This window comes from Rhinatrema bivittatum, chromosome 2, assembly GCF_901001135.1.
Source record: "Rhinatrema bivittatum chromosome 2, aRhiBiv1.1, whole genome shotgun sequence".
Lineage (NCBI taxonomy): Eukaryota > Metazoa > Chordata > Amphibia > Gymnophiona > Rhinatrematidae > Rhinatrema > Rhinatrema bivittatum.
The window spans coordinates 511,249,268-511,277,104 of record NC_042616.1 but is presented as its reverse complement, the minus strand read 5'-3'; the positions used below and the strand labels follow the sequence as shown (position 1 = coordinate 511,277,104).

Genomic DNA, 27,837 nt, shown 5'->3' with positions numbered 1-27,837 from the left:
TAAATATGTTCAGAAATTTCTGGTAAAATTGAGGCCAATGGGCATATTATAAATATATGATTTTTGATCTACTGCTGTAGTCAAAACAAACCAAAACTTGCAACATACAAAAGTGAAATACACAGCTAATGCTCTTGTTAGAGCCTCCATTAGGGGGATGCAAGATACACTTGTTGGAAGTAACTATACCATTTTGGCTTAGCTACACGGTTGTAGTTTTCTTTACTCATTTTCTCCCCTTCCATCCCCATGGCATGCACAGTCAGTGCATGGGACCCTCACTGGCAAGAGGTGCCTCCTCTGAGGTGGACACGCTGCTTCACGCCAGAGACTGGCAGGGGCCACCACAGATGTAGCGGTTGTCTTTACACAGCTACAGTTAGAGTTTACTCTAAATTATTATATCAAGTTACAGAACTTCAGCTGCTGATGCGTTTAGAATCCACTTGAAATACCAGTAAGTCTATGGGTATGTTGTTGGTAATGCCTCAAACAAACACTCTTCGTAACTTCATGGAAAAAAAAAATCTTTACTAATCTTTTCCTGTCAGACAGGAGCAATGCTGCTTCTCTAAAAGCACTTTACTGTTTAGAGGAACAAAAACCTGAATTCAGTATTCTGAAAACATCTTAACAGATTTACAGTCCAGTTTAATATAAAACTTCCTAAAAGCTTTCCAACAAGCATACTGACATCAGCATGTGGTTATTAATACTTATGAGCAACTGAAAGAAAAAAATTCTCTACATAGTGGTATGAAAATTAAAAACAGTAGCAGGAGGAAGAATATAGTTCTGAGTAAGATGTGGAGTGATCAGAAGGCCTCAAGTAATGCTGATAACGGATAACATCCCAGGAAAACCCATTCACATGTTGAATATCTAATATATATATATATAGAGAGAGACGTACTGAGAATTTTCAGCAAAGAAACCTTGAGTCCCACTGATTGCCTATTCAGAAAGTTTAGCAGCTGAGGCTATTACAAAACATTAGAGAGCTGCCACATTGTTTCTCCATTAAAATGGCATCTCCCATTCTGGAGAGGGCAGAATCAAACAGTGTATTAATATTTCCAGCAAAACTGGCTCCCCGTCATGACAATGGCATCTTTAGCTTATTAAAATAGTGAACGGACAAAAGGAACACTCAGATTTCCCAGACTACCTTTTCTCTATTCTGACAAACTTATTTGGTATTCTCAGATACAACCAATGCTTTAGATGGGCACTTCACGACGCATCAACTTGCAATACAACTAGAACTTCACAACCTCTCCCCTTTTTAGCTTGTTTTGCCTGTAGATATAGAAGGCTCTCAATTTTTGTTTAGCAGACACCAAAATTAAATATGGGTCCCAGCCTGTTCTTGATTTTGTATCATCTGACGCCATTTCTCTTTATCACAATGGTTCCTGCCACAATGTCATAGGCAGTGCGGTTATGCTGGAAGAACAGTAATGTAATAAATGCAGGAAAGAAGAAAGCGATGGAAAAGTTCTTGATCAAGGCTCTAATTGTAGACCTAGAGATAAACAAAGGGAATGTACATGAGGTCCAAGGTTTTGCAGTATTATTTTGACAGCTAAAACAATTATACTTTTGAAATGGTTCCACAATAAATTCACTAAAGTAGTTTAAAGGGATATGCATGAGGTTTGGTAAAACAAAAGTCTGAGACCACTCATATGAACTGCTGATCAGATTTACTGCATACATTTAAATCTTTGCTGCTGCACCAGTGGTTAGCAAATGTCACATGATGGCTGACAAACTGGCCCCAAAAATTTCATGTGTTCATTGAAGAGGTGTTTAAAAAAAAAACCAAACACACATCATACACACAGCCAAAAGGATCAAAGAACTCCAAGGTATTTCAGGCAATAAAATATTTAGGTAACTAGATTCACACCTTTTGGAGACTTCAAATGAACCTTAACCATGACCAGAGATTAAAAAAATCCACTCTCCTGGAGCGAGTAGATTTTCTCCACTGGTGAGAGCCACAGAAGGAAAATGTTGAGATTACTTACCTGATAATCTCCTTTTCCATAGTGTAGACAGATGGACTCAGAACGAATGGGTATAGTATCCGCGTGCTAGCAGTTGGAGACTGATCTGACGTCAGCACAGGGTATATATATCCCCACAGGAAGCGTAGCAACTTAGTAATCTTCCTTGCAAAAGCTGTTATGGATGTGTGTACTGACGCTCAGTGAAAAGTGAAACAGGATTCCCCTGACCGATTGATAGTAGCTGGAGACCGCCAGCATTCACAACCGGAAGGTGTTAACACCTGGTATAGTGTACGCTCTTATGTAAACCAACGACATGGCTTACCTTGAATCGGTGAAACCCATGTACACAGGCAGCTGGGCGGGATGCTGAGTCCATCTGTCTACACTAAGGAAAAGGAGATTATCAGGTAAGTAATCTCAACATTTCCTGGCGTGTAGCCAGATGGACTCAGAACGAATGGGATGTACAAAAGCTTTACTCCCAGCCTGGGCAGGAGGCTGCCTGAGGACCATGTAGGACCGCCCTCGCAAATGCTGAGTCCTCCCTGGCCTGGACATCCAGACGGTAGAACCTGGAGAAGGTATGGAGGGAGGACCACGTCGCCGCTTTACAGATTTCTGCAGGCGACAGCATCCTGGATTCTGCCCAAGATGCCGCTTGTGCTCTGGTAGAATGAGCCTTGACTTGTAGAGGCGGTGACTTCCCAGCCTCCACATAAGCTGCTCTGATAACTTGTGTCACTTCCAGATATCTGCCAATGTAGAGATGGCGTAATAAACGCCCTTCTACAGATTTCTTCAAACCTGCCGTGGTAGGCAAGGATATGGTTTGGTTAAGATGAAACCGTGAAACCACTTTTGGTAGAAAGGAGGGAACCGTGCGAAGATGAATAGCCTCAGGAGTGATTCTGAGAAAGGGATCACGGCAGGACAGTGCTTGTAGCTCTGAGATGCGGCGTGCCGAACATACCGCCAATAGGAATACCATCTTCAAGGTTAGAGAACGGAAAGACAGTCCCCGAAGGGGTCTGAAGGTGGATCCCGCGAGGAAATCCAAAACAAGGTTGAGGTTCCATAAGGGCACAGGCCACTTCAGTGGCGGACGAATATGCTTGACTCCTTGCAGGAAGCGAGAAACATCTGGGTGCTTGGCGATGGTCTTGCCATCCCTCCTGGGACCATAGCAAGACAGCATAGCCACCTGAACTTTGATAGAGCTGAGGGAGAGACCCTTCTGAAGTCCATCCTGCAGGAAATCCAACACAATAGGGATTGTGGTCGCATGTGGATTGGTGCCGTGAGTGTCGCACCATGCTTCAAATACCCTCCAGATCCTTACGTAGGTGAGGGACGTGGAAAACTTACGAGCTCGGAGGAGTGTATCTATCACGGGCTCCGAGTAACCTCTTTTCTTCAGTCTGGCCCTCTCAATGGCCAGACCGTAAGAGAATTGAGCTGGATCCTCGTGGAGGATGGGACCTTGACGTAGAAGGTCCCGAAGAGGAGGCAGGGGAAGAGGCTCCCCTGCCAGTAGTCTTCTCATGTCTGCGTACCAGGGTCTTCTTGGCCAGTCTGGTGCCACTAGAAGAACTAGGCCCCGGTGTTTCTGAATCTTGTGGATGATGGCGCCCAGCAGAGGCCACGGAGGAAAGGCGTATAGCAGAGTCCCTGGAGGCCACGGCTGGACCAGGGCATCGATTCCGTGTGAGAACGGGTCGCGCTTGCGGCTGAAGTATCTGGGTACTTGAGCATTGGACTTGTCTGCCAGTAAATCCATGTCCGGAATCCTCCAGTGATCCACAATCATCTGGAAGGCTGTGTGGGTGACAGCTGCCACTCTCCTGGATTTAGGCTCTCTCTGCTGAGGAAGTCTGCTGTGGTATTGTCCTTTCCGGCAATGTGGACAGCGGAGATGTCCTGAAGATTCGCCTCTGCCCAAGCCATCAGTGGGGCGATTTCCAGAGATACTTGTCGGCTTCTGGTTCCGCCCTGATGGTTGATGTATGCCACCATGGTGGCGTTGTCGGACATCACTCTGACTGCTTTGTTCTTCAGTCTGAGAGCAAATCGAAGGCATGCCAATCGGACTGCCCGGGCCTCTAGACTGTTGATGTTCCACGCTGACTCTTCTCTGTTCCAACGCCCTTGTGCGGTGAGTTCTTCGCAGTGTGCTCCCCAGCCGCTCAGGCTGGCATCTGTGGTGAGCAAGGTCCACGTGGGTGATGACATCTTCAACCCCCTGCTCATGTGGTTGGACTGCAACCACCACCGCAACTGGGTCCGCACTCTGGCTGGCAGATGCAGGCGCGTGGAATAGTTCCGTAAACGGGGGCTCCAGCGAGAGAGCAGGGATTGTTGTAGAGGTCCCATATGGGCCCTCGCCCAAGGCACCACTTCCAGGGTGGATGCCATGAGACCAAGAACCTGCAGATAATCCCAGGCTATGGGCCGACTGGCTCCCATCAAATACTGGATACGCTGCTGAAGTTTCAACTTTCTCTTGGTAGTGAGACTGACTGTGTCCGCCCGGGTGTCGAACTGTACTCCCAGGTATTCCAGAGACTGGGAAGGCTGTAGGCAGCTCTTGCTGAGGTTGATTACCCAGCCCAAGCTTTCCAGAAGGGCGATCACTCTGTCTGTTGTTCGAAGGCTCTCCTCTTGAGATTTTGCCCTGATCAGCCAGTCGTCTAAGTAGGGATGGACCAGAATTCCTTCCCGCCTGAGTGCCGCTGCTACCACTACGACCACCTTGGTGAATGTCCGTGGTGATGTGGCCAACCCGAAGGGCAGAGCACGAAGCTGGAAGTGGCGGCCTAGAACCTTGAAGCTGATGATCCGGATGGATCGGGATATGCAGGTATGCCTCTGACAGGTCTAACGCCGTGAGGAATTCTCCTGGCTGTACTGCAGCCTTGACGGAGCGCAGAGTCTCCATACGAAACCTCGGTACCCGTAAGTAGCAATTGACTGACTTGAGGTCCAGCACAGGCCGAAAGGTGCCCCCTTTCTTGGGTACCATGAAATAAATGGAATAGTGTCCAGAATTCACTTCCCAGGCAGGTACTGGGATGATGGCTTTCAAGGACAGGAGCCTCGCCAGGGTAGCTTCCAATGCTGCCTTCTTGTGTCTGGGGCATGAAGATTCCACAAACTTGTCCGGAGGGAGATGATGAAAGTCCAGATAATATCCCTCCCGGATAATGGCGAGGACCCACTGGTCCGACGTGATCTCAACCCATCTGGGGTAGAAGAGGGTTAACCTGCCCCCTATGGCTCCGTCCCCCAGATGAATCGGCGGATTCTCATTGTGAGGCGCGGCCGGGACCCGAGCCCGGGCCTGCTCCCCTCTTGCGCTGCTTGGTCCGAAAGGACTGATTCCTGGCCTGAGGACGTGGTGCCTGGTAGCGACCCCTGTAAGGAACAAAGAGCTGTGAACTCCTGCCCCTGGAGGGCCTTGGAAAGGCGCGCTGGCCCCTTCTGAACCGATCTTCCGGCAGTCTAGGCACTGGAGAGGCACCCCATGTACTGGCCAGTTTATCAAGGTCGCTGCCAAATAGGAAAGAGCCCTTAAACGGCAATCTGGTGAGGCGTGTCTTTGAAGGCGCATCAGCTGACCATCTCCGGATCCAGAACTGCCTCCTGGCGGCTACGGAGGATGAAATCCCCTTAGCTGTTGTCCGGACCAGGTCTGATGCAGCATCCGTGAGGAACGAAAGAGCTGACTCCATGTCAGCTGCTGGAGCGTTGTTCCTAACCTGTGACAAACAGGCACGCGTCACCACTGTGCAGCAGGTCGCGATCCGCAAAGATAGAGCCGCCACGTCAAAGGTCTGTTTCAGAATGGCGTCCAGTCGCCAGTCATGAGGCTCCTTGAGGGCCGTCCCCCCTTCAACTGGAATGGTAGTGCGCTTGACCACAGCGCTAAACAAGGCGTCCACCTGAGGGCACGCCAGCAGGTCCTGGATAGCCGGTGCCAATGGGTACATGCCCGTCAGGGCCCGGCCCCCTTTGAATGCAGCCGCTGGTGCCGCCCATTCTAAATCTATCAGTTGTTGTGCTGCTTGCAAGAATGGAAAATGGCGGGCTGTAGGACAAAGACCTTCCAGCAGGGGGTTCTGTGCAGAAGGTACCGTAGTGCTGGGACCTGTAATATCCAACTCCGCCAGACACTGAGACACCAGGTCGGAGAGATCCTCCTTAGGGAAGAACCGCCTCATGGTTCTATATGGCTCAATCCCTGGGGGAAGTTCCCCCTCGTCCGGAAGTTCGGACTCGTCCGGCGAAACCTCCTGGTCTGATTGATCCGGACTGTCCAGCGGCGGGAGGTCCCGCTCACGATAAGGGCGTGAGGGTCCAGGAACAGGATCCATAGGAGCTGCCACCGCAGAAACCGTAGGAACAGTAGGAACAACAGGAAATTGAAGCAGCCTCTAATCGCCGGGGTACAAGATCCCCTGGGATTCCCGATTGGTCGAGACTGCCCGCTAAATCCGGGGTAGCCCCTGGGGAACTGTCAGCAAATCGTGGCTGAGACCGGTCCTGGCCCGAGGGTCCCACGGCCTCCTCACATTGGGCACATAGGGAGTCTGGCTCTTCACTGTGCGTGGCTCTAAGCTGGCATGCAGAGCAGAGGCCAAGGGCTTTAATGCCTGAGGCAGGCGGCGCCGCTGCTGAAGACGCTGCGGCGTTCTGATCCATTGAAAAGTATGCGCTGAATGCTTAATATAACAGGCGCACAATAATTATAATATGCGGCAGCAATAGGCGCTTAATACAAGTGGCGCACAAGAATAATAATATGCGGTAGCAATATGCGCGTAATACAACAGGCGCACAATAATAATATATTCTCAGCAATAGGCGGCCATAAAAACCGCTCCATTGTATGCAATATGCACTCAGCAATATGCAGTTAGCAATACACGCTCTATGGCTTTCAATAGGCTCTCAGCAGTAAGCGGTCAGTAATACACGCTCAATGACATTCAATAGGCTCACAGCAGTAAGCGGTCAGTAATACACGCTCAATGACATTCAATAGGCTCACAGCAGTAAGAGGTTAGCAATACACGCTTAATGGCATTCAATATGCTCTCAGCAATATGCGGTTAGCAATACACGCTTAATGGCATTCAATATGCTCTCAGCAATATGCGGTTAGCAATACACGCTTAATGGCATTCAATATGCTCTCAGCAATATGTGGTTAGCAATACACGCTTAATGGCATTCAATATGCTCTCAGCAATATGCGGTTAGCAATACACGCTTAATGGCATTCAATATGCTCTCAGCAACAGGCGGTTAGCAATACACGCTCAGTGGCATTCAATATGCTCTCAGCAATAAGGCAACATACGCACAAGGAGGAATAGAGCCGCGCCTATTACGGGCGCTCAATACCTGAACAAGGCCCACAAAATGGCGCCCTCCACGGCGTGCCACGCCGCCGATCCTCTGTTCCTCGGAGACCAGAAATAAGAGATGTACGCCTTACCTGATCCTCGGCGCTTCCCGGCTGGAACCCAGGCGGTCTCCGGCTGCGGGGGGAGAGGGCAAGTACCTTCACCGCCGCGTTTGAGGATATGCACCCGCTGCCTCGTCCACGCCGGGACCGAGGCGCCTCGAAAGCCTCACCCGAACCTCGCCCGGGGGCTGTGTCCCTGCCGCGATTCGGCCACCGGACCGAGGACTTACACCTCCAGGGTGATCACGGAAATCACCCCGGGAAACTCTACTGGGGGAGGGACCTTAGGGTATCACCGCAGGAGTGCGGGGCTCGATGTTGTAAAAGTTTTAGTGAGTAGAAAAAGAAAAGAAAAAAGTAGATTTGGAAAACACGCTCAGCGAGCGTGCAGGCTCTCCAAACTGCTTTGGAGACGGAAATTACTAAGTTGCTACGCTTCCTGTGGGGATATATATACCCCGTGCTGACGTCAGATCCGTCTCCAACTGCTAGCACGCGGATACTATCCCATTCGTTCTGAGTCCATCTGGCTACACGCCAGGAAAACCATCATTATTTTTTAGCCCCAGTAGGGACCCAGGAGGCAGCAGTGTGTCATGGAAGCAACATCTCTGGCCTGGATCAGGTACTAGGAGGGCCATGAAGATGAAGAAGAAGAAAAAAAAAAAAGTGTGCACTAGGGATGGGGGTGAAGGGAAACAGGAGAAAGACAGCTACAGGGGTCACTGGAGGAGGGGAGAGGGAGAGAACTGCACTCGCCAGGAAAGAAATTCCCTCATGTATTCCTGACACTCCCTTCACACCCTGTTCAAAACAATTAAAAAGGGTCAGGATTGCATGGCAAGTGTATTTTGTCCCTTAAGTTCTTGATTCATTTAAAAAATTCCTGACCATGACAATGTCCTCAAATGCATTATTAAGTTTAAGTATAGCAAGAGATATCTATATATGTTCTTGTAGAAAAAGAGCTCAGGGGCTCTACTTATCTACACACACACACACACACACTGAAAGGGGCCAGGAATCAGTGAAAAAGCTGAAATGTACTTACGCTGTTATGCTAACATTGGAGGATGGAATCACCAACACACGATTGGGTGCCATGAGGATCGATGTGTCACAGGTCACAACTCGAAGTCCAAGGAGAAACTTCCCTGGTGTTGCCCCTCCTGCTCCCCAAATGCATATGATCTTACAAGAAAAAGGAATCCAATTTTAATTAGCAGCTGCATCTGTAGAGAGCACATTTCACTATTTCCTAACAATGCATGCTACATGAAAAGCCAGTCTAGGAGGATACAAACTGCTAGATAGCAAACGAAAACAGCACAAATTCTCTAGTCACACACTTTGCGATATGCATAGATCTTTATGCAAAACTTTACACCGCTTAAAGCTAAAAGGTGGCTTTATCAGAATATGACCAACTTTATAAAGGCAAGCCACAAGTCATTTGCCATTTTTTAAATTTAGCCTTTGACATTAGCTTTACTTTTAAACACTTTCTAACCCAGCAATGCTCCCTTAAACTTAAGAACAAAGCTGCAATTGATAGCTTTGACTGGCTTTTTAAAATCTAAAGGAGCTTGGAAACCATTACTCCCAGAACCAATAAGGAAGGAGAACCACCACCCACAATATTAGAAAATTTAAAATCAGCTTCAATTAAGGTGATCCTAACAATACATATAATCTTCAAAACTAAACTTCCGAAAACCCCATAAAAAATATGCATGAGTACTAAGTTATAAATGGGGAATATCAGCATAAGGTACACTTGCTGATCCCTAAAGAAATTATACATGCCATCAGCCTGGCCTTTATTGCTCAAAATAAAAATAAATGCTGTGAAATCAGATCCCTCAACACCTGGCAGCAGCTGCCTGCCTTGGTGTCATTCATAGTTTATATATAACCACCTGATCGTAACAGAAAAGTCCAGAGAAATCTCACAGGACAAACCGCATTCTCAGTGAAAGTTCAGAGGAATATTAAGGAGCTTCTGAATGAAAGAAGGGGGGCTGTTACTGCGCAAAACCCATGACCACTTTTTAAATACAGAACCTTCTCTGCCACACAAAAGAAACATTACAACAATAATGAATAGTTATTTGGTCAAAAACAATTACAATCCATTCAAATCTGTATGCTTGATGTTCACCTACAGAGGCATTACCAGTTATATATTAAATGTCAAAGGGTTTCATTTAAGGTCAAAATTCATGCCCATGTGTGTGTTCAATTTACTATTTGAACTTACCTCATAGAAGCAAACTAGTAATCTGTAAATAAGAGCAACTACCATCATTTTCTGCAAGTCTTCCATTGAGGTATCTTCATCAATTTCTTCTATTATATAATGCATAGCAAACTTGGAAATATCCCTGTATAAAATATAAAAAAAAAATAAAAATTGAAATGTTCTGTAAAGGAAATGCTCCCCTCACCAAATACACTTGACTGAAGAAAATGACATGGTGAACCTATTGCCTGTAATTTGTTTAGTGATCTAGAACTGATGGCTTTCAATGCTTTCAATTTTTGTTTTCTGGTCATTAACCATTGAGAAAGAAGTCAGTATCTCAGTAAATTTGGAACCTGTACTGAAATCTTGATTTTTTTCCATATAGTGCGCTATTACTCATTAAAAAACAAATACATTTTAGTATGCAGAATGTGCATCTGGTAGGTAAATCTATTACTGGTACAAAAAGAAAGCAAACTATTTTAACAGAAGGGTCTTGTCATCCTGTGGGGGAACTGGAACTATCAGCTGGAGGTGATGTAGTTTTAACAATGTCTGCTTTATCGCTTCTCTCGAGCTGAGAAGTGCACAGGGAAATCATAAAGGCCTTTGGGACGGCTTTGTACTTTGAAGCATAACCCCTCCATACAATGTCTAGGACTCACTAGTCTGTCGTAATTTGGGGCCACTTTGAATTGTACTGTAACGGGCAGCTGCCCACTAGTACTATTGCCAGAGGGACAGAAGGTTCTGTATTGGCTCTTCTAGCCCCTCCCCGAAAGGGACGATTCTTGCTTTGCACCCAGAAAGGAAAACTTAACTGGCTTGTGCCTGCACCAGTCCCAAAGATATTGGCATCTGGGCCCTCGTGTACCCAGACAAGTCCTATCTTCAGGTAGTTTTTGGGGTTTTCATACGCCCAAATCTTTCAATTTTTCTAACTCCTTCCTGAAAAGTAGGTTCCCTTTAAAGGGCAGTTTGCAAAGGCACAATTTGGAGGCTGAATTTACTGCCCAACTGCAGTCATAGAAGTCTCATGGCTGCTATTCCAGAGGCCAGTGCCTGAGAAGACAGAAATTCTCACAAGGTCATCCATAGCATTTACTAAGGCAGCTACGGCTGACTCTAAACTGTGTGTTTTCAGTGCTCTCTGGGAGCTGGCCGCAGTGCAAGGCTGCTCGGGCTATGTAACCTCTAGAAATGGAGGCCTGTTAGAGCCATGGAATTTGTAGAAAAGGTCTGTTTCAGAATAGACTATCTTCCTGTCCTGGGGATCCTTTAAGACTGTCCCCTCCCTCTATGGGAAATCTTTGTCTTGTATGTGACTACTGAGACCAAAGTGTCGACCCATGGAATTCTAAGGAGATTGGTTTTTCTCAGTCAGAGATAGGTGGATAAATCTTATTTACAGTCCTATCCCCTTTAAGTCCCCCCCTTGGGGGGCTATCCCAAGGGGGCCATTCGCCTCAAGGTGCTGTGTAATGGGAATACCTTTGGTGGGTTCTTGATTACCTGGAGAATAGGATCCCTTTCTGTGGGGTCCTTTGGGCTGGGGTTTGTTATCCTTTAGGCAGATAGTCCCCAAGAAATGAGGGCTGAAAGTTCTTCTTTCCAGAATATCCAGACTATGGTCTATTCTTCCTCTTCGGAAGAGAAAATCCCTTCTTCCCAAAAGCCACCTGTCAATCCTTGGATGGAGTTCTCTCCTGATCAGGACCTTCCCTAGAAATGTGAGTGTACAAGCAGAAGGCGGCAAGGGTTTGGGATCCTCCCATGTCCGCTTCAGCACTGGCTACTTTAGGTGATGACTACAACCTGGGCTTCAGACAAAGGCACAATATGCCTCACATGAGCAGTATAAAGGTCTAGAGAAAAAAAAACTCTGCCAGGGTCCCGTAGGCTCTGGCTGCCCCTCCTGAGGGGATGGACCCCTTGGTGGGGGTTTTACAAACTGAGCTACCTCCTTTCATGTCTGAGGGAGAGGCAAGGTGATTTTGCTCACTGGAGGGCAAGGGGTTTCCTTTCCCTAGCGCCGACTAGCCAGGGTCAATCAAGAAGTCTGCTCGTGATTGCTCTTCCCTAGCCAAAGGGCGAGGAGAACACAGTCCTCTTTCTGGAAGCGCTAGTCTGGACCATCCTTGCACACCGGGCAAAAAGGACCCTGCCACACGCGGGACTTACTTTATTCTGCAGGCTTTGCTCCTCCTGCCTCTATGCATAATTGTGAAGGAGCTGTTTGCTGCCATGGTGATGCCGTGCAATCACCCGCGGATGTGTGGTCTGCTTCTTGTGGAGCTGTGTGCGCTACTAGCACCATTTCGCTCTGCAACCCACAGTGCAGGGGCCTCCTGGGGTGGGACAAAGTTTATTTATTTATTTATTTATTTTATTTATTTTTTTTTAAGAAACACGGTGTGCCAAACACCCTATCCCCAGCAAAAAAAACACTACATTTCCACTTCCCTCTCTCCACCTGTGCTCCTGCTTTTCTCCCAAACAGGGCCAACTAAGTCCTCCCAGTTAAGGATAAAGGCAAAGGCAGGGAAGCTCGTATTCTGGAGATAAATGAAAGGCTGGTAGATGGTGTCGACATGAGCGTTTTGGCTTCCTGGATCATGGGATGATATGTCAAGGATTGCCGAGCAGCAATGGGATCCACCTGAAGAAGGGGTGTAGCATCTTTCAACTCAGAATGGTGAACCTACTTAGGAGGGCTTTAAACTAGAATCATCAGAGATGGATGGACAAAACCCTAAAGGTAAGAGAAACATTAAATACTCATATAGAAATTGGAAATATGGGGGGAAAAAAAGCAATACTTGGAAAGCTATGTTCACTAATGCTCACAGTATGGGGAATGAAGTCTCAAATCTATAGGCAGTAATGGAAGAAGCTGATTTAGATATAGTAGCTGTAATGGAGACATGGTACATGACTGGGATTATAGTTATACCCGGCTACAATCTATTCAGGAAGGAAAGGAGGCGGCGTGGCATTTTATATAAAGAACAATATTAAAGCAACAGCACTGCTGGGCTTATGGGGTAAGGAGAAGGCACTGTGGGTTAGTCTGGAAAGAGGGAATGGAACATCTACCTTATAAATGGCCTGTGACCGACGGCCCGCAAATGCGCAGTAGAGCACAGCTCTACTGCGCATGTGCGGGCAAGGACGTCGATCAGGAAAAAAAAAATGGCGGTGGGGCCGCAGGAGCGGGAGGAGAAGCAGCGGCGCCGCGCGCGGTGCCGCTGCTTCTCCTCCCCAGATCTGCCGGCAGATCTCGGGGGGGGGGGGAGGGTGTCACTCCCGCGCCCCCCGAGATCTGCCGGCAGGAGCGGGAGGAGAAGCAGCGGCGCCGCACGCGCGCGGTGCCGCTACTTCTCCTCCCCAGATCTGCCGGCAGATCTCGCGGGGGTCACTGCCGCGCGGCGGGAGTGACCCCCCCCCCCCCCGAGATCTGCCGGCAGGAGCGGGAGGAGTCAATGGAGCCGGGTGAGGGTTGCGGGAAGTCGCGCTTACGGCGCCGGGAGGAAATGGAGGTGGGTGAAGGGAGGGACTGAGTGGGAGGGAGGGAGAGGGGGACTGAGTGAGTGGGAGGGAGAGGGGGGACTGAGTGAGTGGGAGGGAGAGGGGGGACTGAGTGGGAGGGAGTGAGGGAGAGGGGGGACTGAGTGAGGAGAGGGAGGGTGGAGAGGAGTGGGTGGGGGAGGGGGGTGGTGAAGAGTGAGGGGAGAGAGAATGAGGGGGAGGTGAGAGACAGAGGGATGTAGCCCGTTTTAACGGGCTTTACGGCTTGTCTATTTATATTGGTGTAATATACAGACCTCCAACACAGACAGAACGGATGGGATAGAGATTTACTAGAGGATATTCACAGGATTTGCTGTGAAAGGTGAGGTGCTTCTGCTAGGGGATTTTAATTTCCCAGATGGTGATTGGGACATTCCCATTGCAGTATCTTCTAGAAGCAGGAGGATCCCAGATTCTCTGCAAGGAGAATTGGTCTGTCAACTGGTAACAGAGCCCTCATGGGAGGGAGAGATACTGAACTATGAGCTTACCAATGGGGACATTTCAGATGTTATAGTAGATAATCATCTGGGAACCAGTGACCACCAGATGTTGTGGCTCAATATTAGGATGCAGGAGATGAAGGTTCTTCTAAGTTGAGAGTCCCAGACTTCAGGAAAACTCTCAAAATGGGGAGCAACCTCAAGGATGTGTTAGCTGGTTGGGAAAATCTAGGGAAAGTAGAAGGGAAGTGGGGAAAACTAAAAGGAGATATCCTAAGGACAATTAAACTTTTCAGTAGGACTGTAAATAAAAGGATAGAGGAAAAAAGACCATAATGGTTTTCTAAAGTAGTAACAGAAAAGAGAAAAGATTAGTATTCATAAACTACAAGAGATCGCAGAAAGAGGAAGACATGTGGCAATATCTGGAAAAAATAAGAGAAGCTGGGAAAGTAGTCAGGAATGCTAAAATTCAAATAGAAGAAAAAATAGAAAATACGGTAAAACAGAGGGACAAGACGTTTTTAGATAGTGATAGAAGGAAGTACAAAAGTGGTATTGTGAGACAAAAGTGAAGGGGAGGAATATGTAAAGGCTGATGAGAAGCAAAATTGCTTAAATATATTTTTTCTGTGTTCACTGTGGAAGGACCACATAAAATAATAAATACGACCTAGAAATGAGCCAACTAAGCAAACAGACTTTTTGTTTAGTTGGCTCCCTTTGTTTTCAAGGCGCCAACTAAACAAAGTAGACAAGGTGATGGGGCCAGATGGGATACACCAGAGCAGTGGTTCTCAACCTTTTTTCGGCCAGGACACACCTGACAAATGGTTCTCACATGCGTGACCCACTGAATATGTGACCATCTCGGGGCAAAATGTAAATATGCACTCTGCATCCACAGGAATCCCCTCGACCCCCATCAATGGGTGAGAGCAGAACTAGGGCAATACCCGTACAACTCACCTTACAAAAAAAAGATAGTCTGGATCTGATGACTTCTCAGTAAAAGCAAAACAAACTTTACTGGCAAGCACAATACCCCTCCTTATGAAAAGAGAGTAACTTACCACTAATGCATAACCTATTGAGAAAACATAACAAATAAGATTGATACAAATGCCTACATGCTAGTAAAATACCTCACCTCGGTCACACACAGAACCGACCTTCACCAAGTACAGAAAGACCACAAATTATAAATATGGAGACAAACTGGAATGGAAAACCAAAAAAGTCACTGCATGCAGTGCGAACCTGGAGAAATGGAAAGAGAAATATAGCACCCAACAGTCTCTCAGGATTTGCAATAATACACACAAACTAACCCACACAAAGTTACACCTGTATTATGGAACACACTCAATAGTAACAACCCTATCTAAGAAATACAACTATTAAACCAGGCCCTAAACACTAATACATTTCCTATTGGGAAAACAGAATAAGCCAAGCTGCTATAGAGCCCCACACAGAAATAATTGTAAAGCTATACTAAAAATGTTACAAAACACTGCTGAACAGCATAATATCCAACAATTAAAAACTCATAAAAATTATTAAAACATGTCCAAATATCAATAAATATTTCAAACAGCAGACATCGCATAATACCCAATAATTAAAATGGCAGTCAATCAAGAAAAATAAATTTAAAAAGCCACCTTTATTTACCCTCTCCAGCAACTCTCCTACTCCTTTCCCTTCCAGGCCAATAGCACTCACCAGAAGCAGCAAGGGCTGCTGAAGCTCTGTCCTCACAGTCCTCTTCCTTAGCGCCCACAATCAGCCACCCCCCCCCCCCCTTTCGAATTAGACCCCACGACCAGTCTCTGTCTCACACCAGTCATATCCCTGACCAGTCTCTCTCAATCACACACAAATGCTCTCACAACCATGCACACCCACTCTCATCCAGGCACCCATTCACACCCACAGACACAAGCTCTCACCAAAAACTGCAGGGATGGGCTCCAGTTCCGCCGCAGCTTTACTCCAGCAGACCTTTTTTCGCTGCCACAGGGATGGGCTTCCCTTGGCAGCCTTGCTTCGGAGTTCAACACTGCCATTCCTCCCACCCCACCCCCGGGCTATACGATGCCTGCCTCACTGGCCAATCAAAGGCTTCCTCCCCTTCTTCCTACTCCCACTGGCAGGTAGAACGGAGGCGGCTTCCAATTGGCCTGTACAGGTGCAGGCAGAATGAAGGAGGCTTCCCAATGGGCAGTGGGGGTAGGAAGAAAGGAGGTTTCTCATTGGCCCGCGGGGGGCTGGAAAAAGGGAGAAGGAAAGTACAAAGGGGCACTGGGAGATGCGACACACCTGCCTGTGGTTGAGAAGCGCTGCAGAGGATACTAAAGGAACTTAGTTGTCCTGGCAGCTTCACTGGCCTACCTTTTCAATACTTCCTTAGAGTCTGGAGGACTGTAAAAGAGCAGATGTGGTTCCTATTCATAAAAGTCAGAGTAAGGGGGAGGCTGGGAAATTCAGACCAGTTAGTCTGCTCATCACACAAGTCAAACTAATGGAATCGCTGCTAAAACAGAGGATAGTGCAATTTTTGGAATCCAATGGATTGCAAGATCCGAGACAGCATGGTTTTACCAGAGGTAAATCTTGTCAGATGAATCTGATCAATTTCTTTGATTGGGTGACCAGAGAGTTGGATCAAGGGACAGTGCTAGACGTAGTGTACTTGGATTTCAGCAAGATCTTTGACACTTTTCTAATCAGAAGACTTTTAAATACATTGTGCGCCCTTGGTATGGATCCTAAAGTAACTAACTAGGTTAGAAACTGGCTGAGTGGAAGATAAAGGGTAGCAGTAAATGGAGGAGTTTTCTCTGAGGAGCGGGGTTGTTAGTAGTGTGCCTCAGGGATCGGTCCTTGGAACCGTTCTTTTCAACAATTTTGAGAGTGACATAATGGAAGGGTTGTCAGGAAAGGTTTGTCTTTTTGCCAATGATACCAAAATCTATAACAGGGTGGACAGCCAGGAAGGAGTGGAAAACATGAGGAGGGATCTAGTGAAGCTTGAGGAATGGTTTTAAGGTCTGTCAGCTAAGATTTAATGCTAAAAAAATTCAGGGTAATGCATTAGGATGCAAAAACCCAAATGAAAGATGAAATTCTTTAAGCACAAAGGAAGAGTAGGATATGGGGGGTAATTGTATCCAATGATCTTAAGGTGGCCAGACAATTGATAAAGCAACAGTAAAAGCCAGAAAGATGCTTAGATGTATAGGGAGAGTAATGGTCAGCAGAAAAAGAGAGGCGATATTGCCCCTGTATAGGTCTCTGGTGAGACCTCACTTTGAATACTGTGCACAATTCTGGAAACCCCTTCAAAAGAATATAAACAGGATGGAGTCTGTCCAGAGGGTGCTACTAAAATGGTCAGTGATCTTCATTCTAAAGCATATGGGAGAGACTTACAGATCGAAAAATGTATACCCTAGAGCAGTGGTTCTCAACAGGTGTGTCGGGACACACTGGTATGTCGCAGGGCCAGCAAATGGATGCCTCCTTATCAGCCCAGGTGGGAGTTGGTCGACTTCTCTTACATTGGGCCTGATGGGAGATTACTCTCACTTCCTTATCTTCTTTCTGGCCCAGTGAAAGGCTGTTTCCTCCTTCACCTAGATCAGAGCGAGACACTGCCAGTTCCTGCTGTTCGGGGCCTGATGGGACACAAACTATCTTCCCCTGCAGAGTCTGGGAGTGATGCTGAGGATCAGCTACCTGGATCCCTTGTTTCTCACTTCCTCTCAGCAGCGCCCACACTCCCTCTCCATTCCACCTTCATCTTCCCAGCATCCCCAACCTCTTTTCCCCCCACCCTCTACCTGTGCTTGGAGGATGAGTGTGGGGCTGAGCAGGCAGGGAGATGGGATGAAGTGGGTAGGGAGAGTCAAGCAGGAGAGAGAAGAAGCACAGAGAAGAGGATGTGGGGGGGGGGGGGGGGGGTCAGGAATGCTAGGCAGGGATATGAGTGTAAGCAGATGATTGAAAGAGAATAATTGGGAAAGTGAAGGATGATGGAGGCATGGAAGGAGAGTGATGGTGTGCAACAGCTGTAATATGCATTTCTTCTATCTTTACTTTGCTTAGTGCAGGAGGATATGAATTTCTGTTTCTGGCTTTCCAGTTTTGCACTGCATGCAGAGTGGCTTTTTGAGGTTTCCATTCCAGTTCTTGTCTCTACATTTGTAATTTGTGGTCTTTTATTCTGTATTTGGTGAAGGACGGATCTGTATGTGTGACTGAGGTGAGGTATTTTACTAGTAAGTAGGGATTTGTATCAGTCTTTTTGTTGCGTTTTCTCATTCTCAATAGGACATGCATTGGTGCTGCACTGCTGCCTCTTCATAGGAAGGGCTATTGCTGTTTGAGTTCTTGGAATTAGTGTTGCAATGGTATGGAAGGTTGGCTACACATGTGCTGAGTTTTTTTTTCAGGTTTTCTATTTTACAATGCACCTGGTAGTAAGGGAGTTTGCGTTCTGTTACCGAGATAGCACTAGGATCAGAATATCTTTTTTATATAGCAAGTTGTATTTGAAATATCCTAGTTCTGCTCTGCATCCACTCTTTGGGGATGGGGGTGGGGGGCCGGGGTGGGTTCCTGTAGATGCAGGGTATGTGTTTACATTTAGCCCCGGGGTGGTCAAGTGTTCAGTGTGTCACGCCTGTAAGCATGATCTCTGCCAGGTGTGTCCCAATAGAAAAAAAGGTTGAGAACCACTGCCCTAGAGGACAGGTGAGATAGGGGAGATATGAGACTGTCAAATATCTTAAATGTTTCCAAGCACAGGAGGTGATCTTTTTTCAATTGAAAGGAGGCTCTAGAATGAGGGGTCATGAGATGAGGGTGAAAGGGGGTAGAAGAGCAAGTTTACTTACCGTAAACTGTGTTTTCCGTAGATAGATGAATTAGCCATGCTGTCTGGGTAGGGGGCGGAGCTCTCTCTAAGTCTAGTAAAATCTTTCAGCCAGGGGCTCCCTCCTGCCTGTTGCTAGGATTGCCTCAGGTTCCTCAGTCAGTATCAAAGCAAGTAAGTTATGTTAGAACTGTCCGGGGAGGTGGGTGAGCCGGCATGGCTAATTCATCTGCTATCTATTTCAATCTGACATTCCATTCGGTCTTCACAGACCAATGCTTTTGTTCCTTTTGTGTTCCTATTCCTCAGTCGTATCATCGTATTGGTTATTGAGAGGACCTTTTATGTCATGTCATGTCCCGTTTCCACTGTTAATTGCCTCACATGATCCTTGTATCACCCTTGAGCGAAGTTTGTTGTTACATTGTAAACCGATGTGATCTATATTTTTATAGGAATGTCGGTATAGAAAAGTTAAAAATAAATAAATAAATTTACGGAAAACACCATTTACGGTAAGCAAACTTGCTCTTTTCACGTAGATAAGCAGCCATGCTGTCTAGGAGTCCCCAGCTGATGTATTCAGCAGGTTTGTTATGTTCAGAGTGCTTGATGTGCTCAATATTAGAAGTAATGGTGGACAGTTCCTATGAAGGCTGCCTGTTTGTGGATTTTGTGCTCTTCTGGAGGATAGTCCGACCCATTAATGCGTCATCCGCCGATTGTTTGTCCAAACAATAGTGGGATGTGAAAGTGTGTAACGAGGACCATGTCGCTGATTTACAGATATCGGTGATTGGCACTTCATGGAGGTTGGCTATGGAAGCTGCCATTGCTCGTACTTGATGTGCTTTTAGTGCTGCAGGTAACGTCTGTGATATTTGAGCATAGCAAAACTGAATGCAGTTGGTTATCCATGAGGATAAAGTTCTCTTTGTTACTGGCCGTCCCTGTGAATTTGGATTGAATGAAAGGAATAATTGGGATGGCCTATTGGGAGAATCTGTACGCTGCTTGTAGTAAGCCAAGGCATGTTTACAGTCTAAAGTATGTAATTTCCTATCATTGTCGTTGTGATGAGGTTTTGGATGAAACGTAGGTAAGGTGAAAGTTTGGTTAATATGAAACTGGAGATCACCTTCGGTAGAAATTTTGGGTGTCTGTAAGGTCACTTTATCATGGTGAAATTGAAGATAAGGAGGGAAATGAACAAGGGCGTGCAGTTCACTTATCTGTCTCGCTGAAGTTATTGCTACCAGAAAGAGCACCTTCCAAGAGAGGTAACGAAGGTGACAGGTTTCTAAAGGTTCGAATGTTGGAAGCATGAGTTGTTCGAGAACTGTGCTAATGTCCCACGGTACTGGTGGTTTCTGTAAAGGTGGACGTAAGCGTAATACTATTTTCATGAATCGGGAAACTAGAGTATGACATGAAATAGGCTCTCCATTAAGAGGGATGTGGTAAGCTGCGATAGCCCTTAAATGTACCCATAAAGAGGAAGTGGCGAGTGTCACTGTATAGCAGATGAAGGTACGAAAAGTTCTGGTGAGCAAGTGAATGGATCAGCTCCTGTCGATAAGCACCAGGAAGTATAGCGAATCCATTTTCTTTGGTAATTTAATCTTGTGGAAAGTTTTGAGGTCAGTTGTATGTCCTGGAGAGCAGGAGAGATGTTCAAACGTTGATATGCGAGCCTCTCAACCTCCATGCCGTGAGATGCAGGGAAGAGTAAAGGGGATGTAGTAGTGATCCATTGTCCTGTGTAAGGAGGTGATCGCTGTTCCCTAGAGTTATCTGATTGCAAATTGATAGGCGTAGGAGGTAGCTGTACCATGGTTGCCTTGGCCTTGCAGGTGTTATGAGTATCAGATCTGCTTGGTCCTCGATACATCTCTGAATTGTTCGAGTGATGAGAGGTATCGGAGGAAATGCGTATAGGAGATTGTTTTTCCAACAACAAAAAGGCATCCGGAGCGAGTGTGTGGGCTCAGGTAAACAAACAGAGCAAAAGGTCTTGATCTTCGTGTTGATTTCTGTTGCAAAGAGGTCTATGGATGGGAGACCCCATACAGAGAATATGTGACTGGTTACTTTTGGATCTAGCTCCCATTCGTGTGGGTGAAAACTCCTGCTGAGTCTGTCTGCTCTGGAATTGTGAATGCCTGGCAGATAAGTCGCCAGCAGGGAAATGAGTCTGCAGTGGGCCCATTCCAGAACCTGAACTGTTTCTTTGCAGAGGTTCCAAGAACTGGACCCTCTTGTTGATGTAAAACATTGTAACTTGATTGTCCGTGTGAATCATTACAATCCTTTCCCGAAGGAAGTTTTCAAAGGGCGTAACGTACCGCTCTCAGTTCCAAGAGGTTGATGTGAAGTGTGTGTTCGTATGGAGTACATTGACCTTGTGTCTGTAAGTGGTTCAAGTGTGCTCCCCATCCTGTGGGGGACGCATCTGTGGTCAGTATGATCTGATGTCGTAATGGGCATAAAGGGGAGCCCATTTGTAGCGTTCCTGGAAGTAACTCATAACCACCTCCAACTCCTGTAACAATATTACTGTAAATATTCATTGTTATTTATCTTATCCCCATACAATTCTTTTTACTCCCCACTGTTCCTCTTTTTTCTCGCTCCCAGTTATTCTACCCCTGGTTTTTTGTAACTGCTTCCCCCTTGCACCAGTTTAGTTCTACTGTTCTATGCACCCCTTGTTTCTATGTAAACCAGCATGATGTGACTTGTTCATGAATGCCGGTATATAAAAAAACCTAAATAAATAAATAAATAAATCCACCATGCCAGGTCTTGTTTCATACTGTTGGTTAATGAAATGGGGGTTCACAATGGTTGGAGAAATTGCTCCCATTGATGTTTCAAGCCCCATTGTAGACGGCGCATATGGAGACGTGTATTTGGAACCACGTAAATGGACGCAGCCATATGGCCAAGAATTGTGAGGACTTGGCGTGCTGGCACTGTCGTAGTATGAAGAAGAGTTGTAGCTAACATTGAAAGAGTTAACGCTCTCGGATGCGGTAGGATGCTTTGTCCTGGACTGTGTCTATGAGGGTTCCTATGAACTGTAAAGTTGGAGTGGGCTCCAGATTTGGAATTCAGCATTGCGGATTAGAAGGATCTCTTGGCAAAATCATCAAGGGACTTATTTTCTTTAGTTGGAGGAGTATTGGAATGTATCTTTGTCTTACGAGCTTTCTGCATTGCAGATACAACCACGACTGATTGGTGTGGAAGTTGGATTCAAGTATGAAATGGAGAATCTTTCATTCGATATTTGATGTCTACTTTCCTAGATGTTGGAGGTGTAGATAACGGAGTGTCCCATGCTTTCTCCATTAAGGATGTTAACAACTGGTGTTGTGGTAAAGCCACCGGCTCATTAGGAACATCAAATATTTTCAGGATTCCTAACATTTCTTGTCGGGGGTCCAGAATCCTTTTGGTTTCAACATTTAATTTGTCCAACTTTCTCAATAAATTGAGAATATGAAAGTTCCTCCGGAGGGGATGAAGGTTGCGGAGGCAATTCTGGCGGGTCAGAAGGGTAAGCCATTGATGAGTTTGAGGAAGTATCTGTATCCAAAATGTCCTCGGTTATTGGTAACTTTGAAGGTGGGAGGCCTGTAGATACCTTAGGGGGTAGTGGTGGATCTTCTGGAAAAGGAATTGGTTGCTCTGGATGTCTTGTAGGAGGTAATGTCGGTGTGGCTACTGCCTGTAGGAGTTGATCAAAAATGGTAGTGATTTTGGACATAGATGGCTGTGGAATTGGCACAAGCTTAAATGGTGGGTTGAGAAGGTAAAACCTTTCTTGGAACCGGTGCATCGATGGATGGTAAAGAGGCAGATGACGATCCAGGTGAAAAAGATGCATCCGATAGAGAACTGGTGAGATTTCCTCTTCGGATTCTGTTGATAAAGGTGTTGAAACTGGTTTCTTCCCCTTATGACCAGAGTGGTGCTTCTTCGGTAAGTGAAGAGGCAGTTGAGACAGATGGATATCCGGTGCGTCGACAGATCAGGTTGCGTCATAGGAGCGTTGGTTGAAATAGTCTGCGACGCAATATTTTCTCTGCGCCAATGTTGCGTCTGTTCGACGCTTCTTTGACGCAGAATCTGGCTTGCGTCGGTGCAACGATGTTTGGGTACATCGATGCTTCGGTGGTCACAGTCTTCAATGCAGCATCAGTTCTTTTATTAGTAGAGCGTCGATGCGTTGAAGTAATGGACTGCGTCTGTGAAGCATGTGGCCACAGTGCCACCGGCGCAACCCCTGCGCTTTGGACAGAGTCTCTGCTGGCGGTCAAGGGTTAATGTCCTGACCTGGGGGGTCCACTGAAGAGGCTCTCCTCGATGACGGGTCCCTGTTTTTTTCATTTAGGACATGGAGAGGAGCGAACAGAGGCTTCAGAAGCAGCATAAGAACCTGAAGCTCTGGATTGTAAATCTTGGATTCTTGTGGATCTCTGAGTCCGTGGGGACATGCGTCCGCAGTCCCCACAATTCTTCTGATCATGTTGTGGTCCAAGACATGTATAAACAAGAAGTGTGGCCATCTGTGGCCGACAATTTTGCCACATGAGCAAATTTGAAACTTGGACGAGGCATAGCTAAGCAGACCTCAAAGATGTTAAATTGCTGCTTCTTCTGATATTCTTTTCTAATTTTATAAATTTTTTTTTCACAAATTCAGTTTCTCTCAGGAGAGATGAGCTCCACGAGGCTAATGGTTGCGCGGAAAAAAACTGACTGAGGGACTGAGGCAATCCTAGCAATAGGCAGGAGGGAGCCCTGGCTGAAAGATTTTACTAGACAGAGAGAGCTCCGCCACCTAGTGGCATGGAAGACATAACCAGACAGCATGGCTAATTCAGATGCTTAACTACATGAAAATCAGGAGTAATCTTAGGAAATATTTCTTTACAGAGATGATGGATGCATGGAACAGCTTTTCACTGGAGGTAAAATCAAGAAAGCATGGGATAAATACAGAGGATCTCTAAGGAAGCAATGAGAATTATAATGCTGAATTAATTGGATGGATGGGCAATATAGTCTTTTCCTGCCATCATGATTCATGTCACTCTGCAACCTCAGGCCACTTTTTTTTCTTTAAACTCTGTTGTCCCAAGAAGGGGAGGCAAAGAAAGGGAGGAAGAGAAAGAGGTTTTGAAGACTCCCCTTTGTTGTTGTTGTGTTTTTTGTTTTTTTTAATTAAAAAGGGGAACCTCTGGTTCACCTAAGGCACAGTGACCCACCTCCCTGGGGAATCCACAGACCTCTTAAGGTACTAGGATTACTCTCAGGAAAACTCAACCAGGGAACCCCTGGGAGATATTCCCCTACTGGGTAAAAATCACTCCGTAAGGGCGGCTGACGCGAGTAGTGGAGGCTCAACCAGGCCAGGGCCCAACCTAGACTCTGGGAACTTGTGCTCCCACTCCTCACATTTCTGCAATTGGCAGAGAGTATACTAGCATCTGGCTAGGCCTCCCTCATGCCTCCATTATAGCCCAGAGTGAGATTATAATAAAAGGTGTGCCTCTCTCAGTCAGCTGTAAAAGGGAAAATCCCATAGTAAAGGCTGGTCTAGCAGGAAGAAAAGGAAATCTTCTCTCTAGGCTGCCGAGCTGCAGCTGTTGGTTGCTTCAGTCTGCAGATCTCTGCTGTAACATCCTGCACACAGATGTCAAGTATTTCCACTTTACATCAGCCTATGCCCCCAAAACAATATCGCCTGGAACATGACGATTAGCCGCTAGGAGGCTGCTGTTGTCATGGAAGCATGGATAAGTCAGTGGACCACAGAGAAGCTAAGGATCCTAATCCAAAGCAACAAACTTCAAGATATGGCCATTCAGGATGGTGCCACATTCCTTCTCAATTCTATATATTTTGTGATTTTACCTTGAGTCTCCTCAGCAGTCTCCACTTCCCCTGCCCAAACTTGCCAGGGCAGCACAGGAAACTCTTGTTGGCCCAGGTTACCACATTGGAGGTCTCAGTGCCACAGACCAGTAGGGGTTGAAAATGTACTGGCAATAATCTTCCATAAACTTGAGCATGCTCCCACCATGGCATGTCCAACCAGACCCAGAGAGAGGATCTAAATCCAGGTTTTGGCTGACAGCATAAAAAGTGCTGCACTCTGAGGCTTTTTTCCCCATTCGAACTTTACATTTTTTGGTTATTTAAGAATAGGTCACTTATGGTCTGAGTATGAGGGGGAAGTTATAATATACAACACATTTAGCAATTTAAATAAAACTTTGCTATATCATACAGAAAAGAAAAAAGTAAAATGAAGAAAGCTAATGCCATACAAAACGATAAATGTTTTCAAAGTATAAGGCGAGCATAACCTTAAAAATAATTCTAACAAATAAAAACACATTTTGATAATCCGCTGGGCATGATTTTAAATAAGACTTGACAATCTCCTTTCACTCCAGAACCAAGATGCAGGAAATGTTCTTAACTAGAAAATCTTGAATTCTTATACTTACTTTATTCCACTGAAGTGCATAATACTTAAAATGATGGCAGCCTTTACAAAGAACAGAATAAAGAAGTCCACTAACTCCGCTATAAACCTTTGCACCAGAGATGGGATAAAATATTCGCGACCTGCAACACAAAAAAAAAAACAAAACACATAAGCATTGTACTAAAGTGCAGTCAGAAAAAGAAAATAGAATATTAGCTATTATTTGGAGAAGAATGGAAAATAAAATGGAGAATATCATGTTTCTGTATCAATCCATACTGCGACCGCAACTTAAGTATAGTGTGCAGTTCTGGTCCCCTCATCTCAAGAAAGATATATAAAACTAGAAAAGGTACAAAGAAGGGTGACAAAAATGAACAGCTTATGAAGACAAGCTGAACAGGTTAGGGCACTTCAGCTAGGAGTCAAGATGACGCTGGGGACATAAGAGGTTTATAAAATCATGAGTGGGGTGGACCAGGAAATAGGGATTTTTTTTTTTTTTTTAATTTACCCTTTCACTTAGTAAGAGGACTTGGGGGTAACCCCATCAAATTAATTGGCAGAAAGTACTAAAAACTCATTTAATTCAGTTTTAAACAATACATTAATATTTGTAAGACAACAAGTTACAAAGATACACAGACAAATGCAATACAGTACTAAAGAAAAACAAGGAACTCTTATAATCCTCTTTCAAGCCCACTGGGGGGAAATCAAAAATACGAAGTCATAATAAATAATGAAATATTAAGAAATGGACATTCATAAAGGAATACAACTTAGGTTCTGTTAAATCTGCTGAAATTAAGTGGGAGCGATAACAGTACAAGAAGCAATTTTAGCATCCAGAAACATTTCAATTGTAACCGGTCAAAATACACACACACATACCTCTCTCCTTTTCAAAATTTCACATGGCACTTGCATAAAAAAAAAAAAATTCACCATGGACATTAAGTAGGAATCATTTTGTCTAGCTTGTCTCTCAAATGATAAAACTGGAAACCACCACATTTTTTGACCCATGAACAAACATTCCTTATGTCTGAAGAAAAGACGCATTTTGGAATTTTTACCAGACTCAAAAGACAAGATCCCAACAAGGTGGCCCGGATCTCATCCTGCAAATTCTATACATAAGCCGACAATACTAAAAAAGCGTCTATATTCAACTGTTCATGCCCAGCTTCAACTCAAGTTTTAGAAGCAATAAAACACTTTTTTCTGAGGAAGGTAAAAGATCTTATTTAAAGGTAGTAATCCTTCTGGAGTGCACTTTAAAATTTCCAGCATCTCTCTCAAACAATTCTCCTGGGCTAACTAAAGAAGTCAGAGGACAGTTCAAATTCCTCAAATTCAAAAATGGTTAAAAGATAGGAATGAGAGAGTAGGCTTAAATGGTCAATTTTCTCAGTGGAAAAGGGGAGAACAGTGGAGTGCCTCAGGGATCTGTTCTTGGACAAGTGCTTTAAAAAAAAAATAAATTTTATATATATATATATATATATATATATATATATATATATATATATATATATATATATATATATATATATATATATATATATATATATATATATATATATATATGATTTAGAAAGGAATACAACAACAAGTGAGGTAATCAAATTTGCAGATAATACAAAATTATTCAAAGTAGTTAAATCACAAGCAGATGATGATACATTGCAGGAGGATCTTGCGAGACGAAGATTGGGCATTTAAATGGCAGATGAAATTTAATGTGGACAAGTGCAAGGTGCTACATATAGGGAGAAATAACCTTTGCTCTGTTTACACCATGTTAGGTTCCGTATTAGGAGCTACCACCCAGGAAAAAGATCTAGGCATCATAGTGGATAATACTTTGAAATAGCTCAGTGTGCTGTAGCAGTCAAAAAAGCAAACAATGTTAGGAATTATTAGGAAGGGAATGGTTAATAAAACGGAAAATGTCATAATGGCTCTGTATCGCTTCATAGTGAGACCACACCTTGAATAGTGTGTACAATTCTGGTCACCACATCTCAAAAAAAGATATAGTTGTACTGGAGAAGGTAGACCAAAATGATAAAGGGGCTAGAACAGCTCCCCTACGAGGAAAGGCAGAAGAGGTTAGGGCTGTTCAGCATAGAGAAGAGATGACTGAGGAGGGATATGATAGAGGTCTTTAAAATCATGAGAGGTCTTGAATGAGTAGATGTGAATCAGTTATTTACACTTTCGGATAATAGAAGGACCAGGGGGCATTCCATGAAGTTAGCAAGTAACACATTTAAGACTAATCGGAGAAATTTTTTTCACTCAATGCACAATTAAGCTCTGGAATTTGTTGCAAGAGGATGTGGTTAGTGCAGTTAGTGTAGCTGGCTTTAAAAAAGGTTTGGATAAGTTCTTGGAGGAGAAGTCCATTACTGCTATTAATCAAGTTGACTTAGGGAATGGCCTCTGCTATTACTCGCATCAGTAGCATGGGTACTTGCCAAGTTCTTGTAGCCTGATTTGGCATCTGTTGGAAACAGGATGCTGGGCTTGATGGACCCTTGGTCCCACCCAGTATGGCAATTTCTTATGTTCTTATAAGTTTCTAAATGAGAAGGATCAAGGAAGCGAAACATTCCCCTGCATTCCACAACACACTTACATGGATATTTTCGATAGAATATTTCCCCAAGAAAGAGTACTTTAGGTTGTAGTTTTAAAG

At 45.2% G+C, this 27,837-nt stretch overlaps 1 protein-coding gene across 2 annotated transcripts in view; it reads right to left on the bottom strand.

The window, feature by feature from the left end:
* Positions 1-510: 510 nt before the first annotated feature.
* The window catches only part of FAM8A1 (family with sequence similarity 8 member A1), a 60,159-nt gene continuing 32,832 nt past the window's right edge, over positions 511-27,837 (bottom strand). For both annotated transcript variants that reach the window (XM_029590711.1, XM_029590713.1), the window contains 4 exons: positions 25,150-25,270; positions 9,746-9,869; positions 8,537-8,676; positions 511-1,525 (listed from right to left, as the gene is read on the bottom strand). In XM_029590711.1, the coding sequence (XP_029446571.1) occupies positions 1,381-1,525; positions 8,537-8,676; positions 9,746-9,869; positions 25,150-25,270 (530 nt within the window). In that variant the 3' untranslated portion in view covers positions 511-1,380. The remainder of the gene's footprint in view (positions 1,526-8,536; positions 8,677-9,745; positions 9,870-25,149; positions 25,271-27,837) is intronic.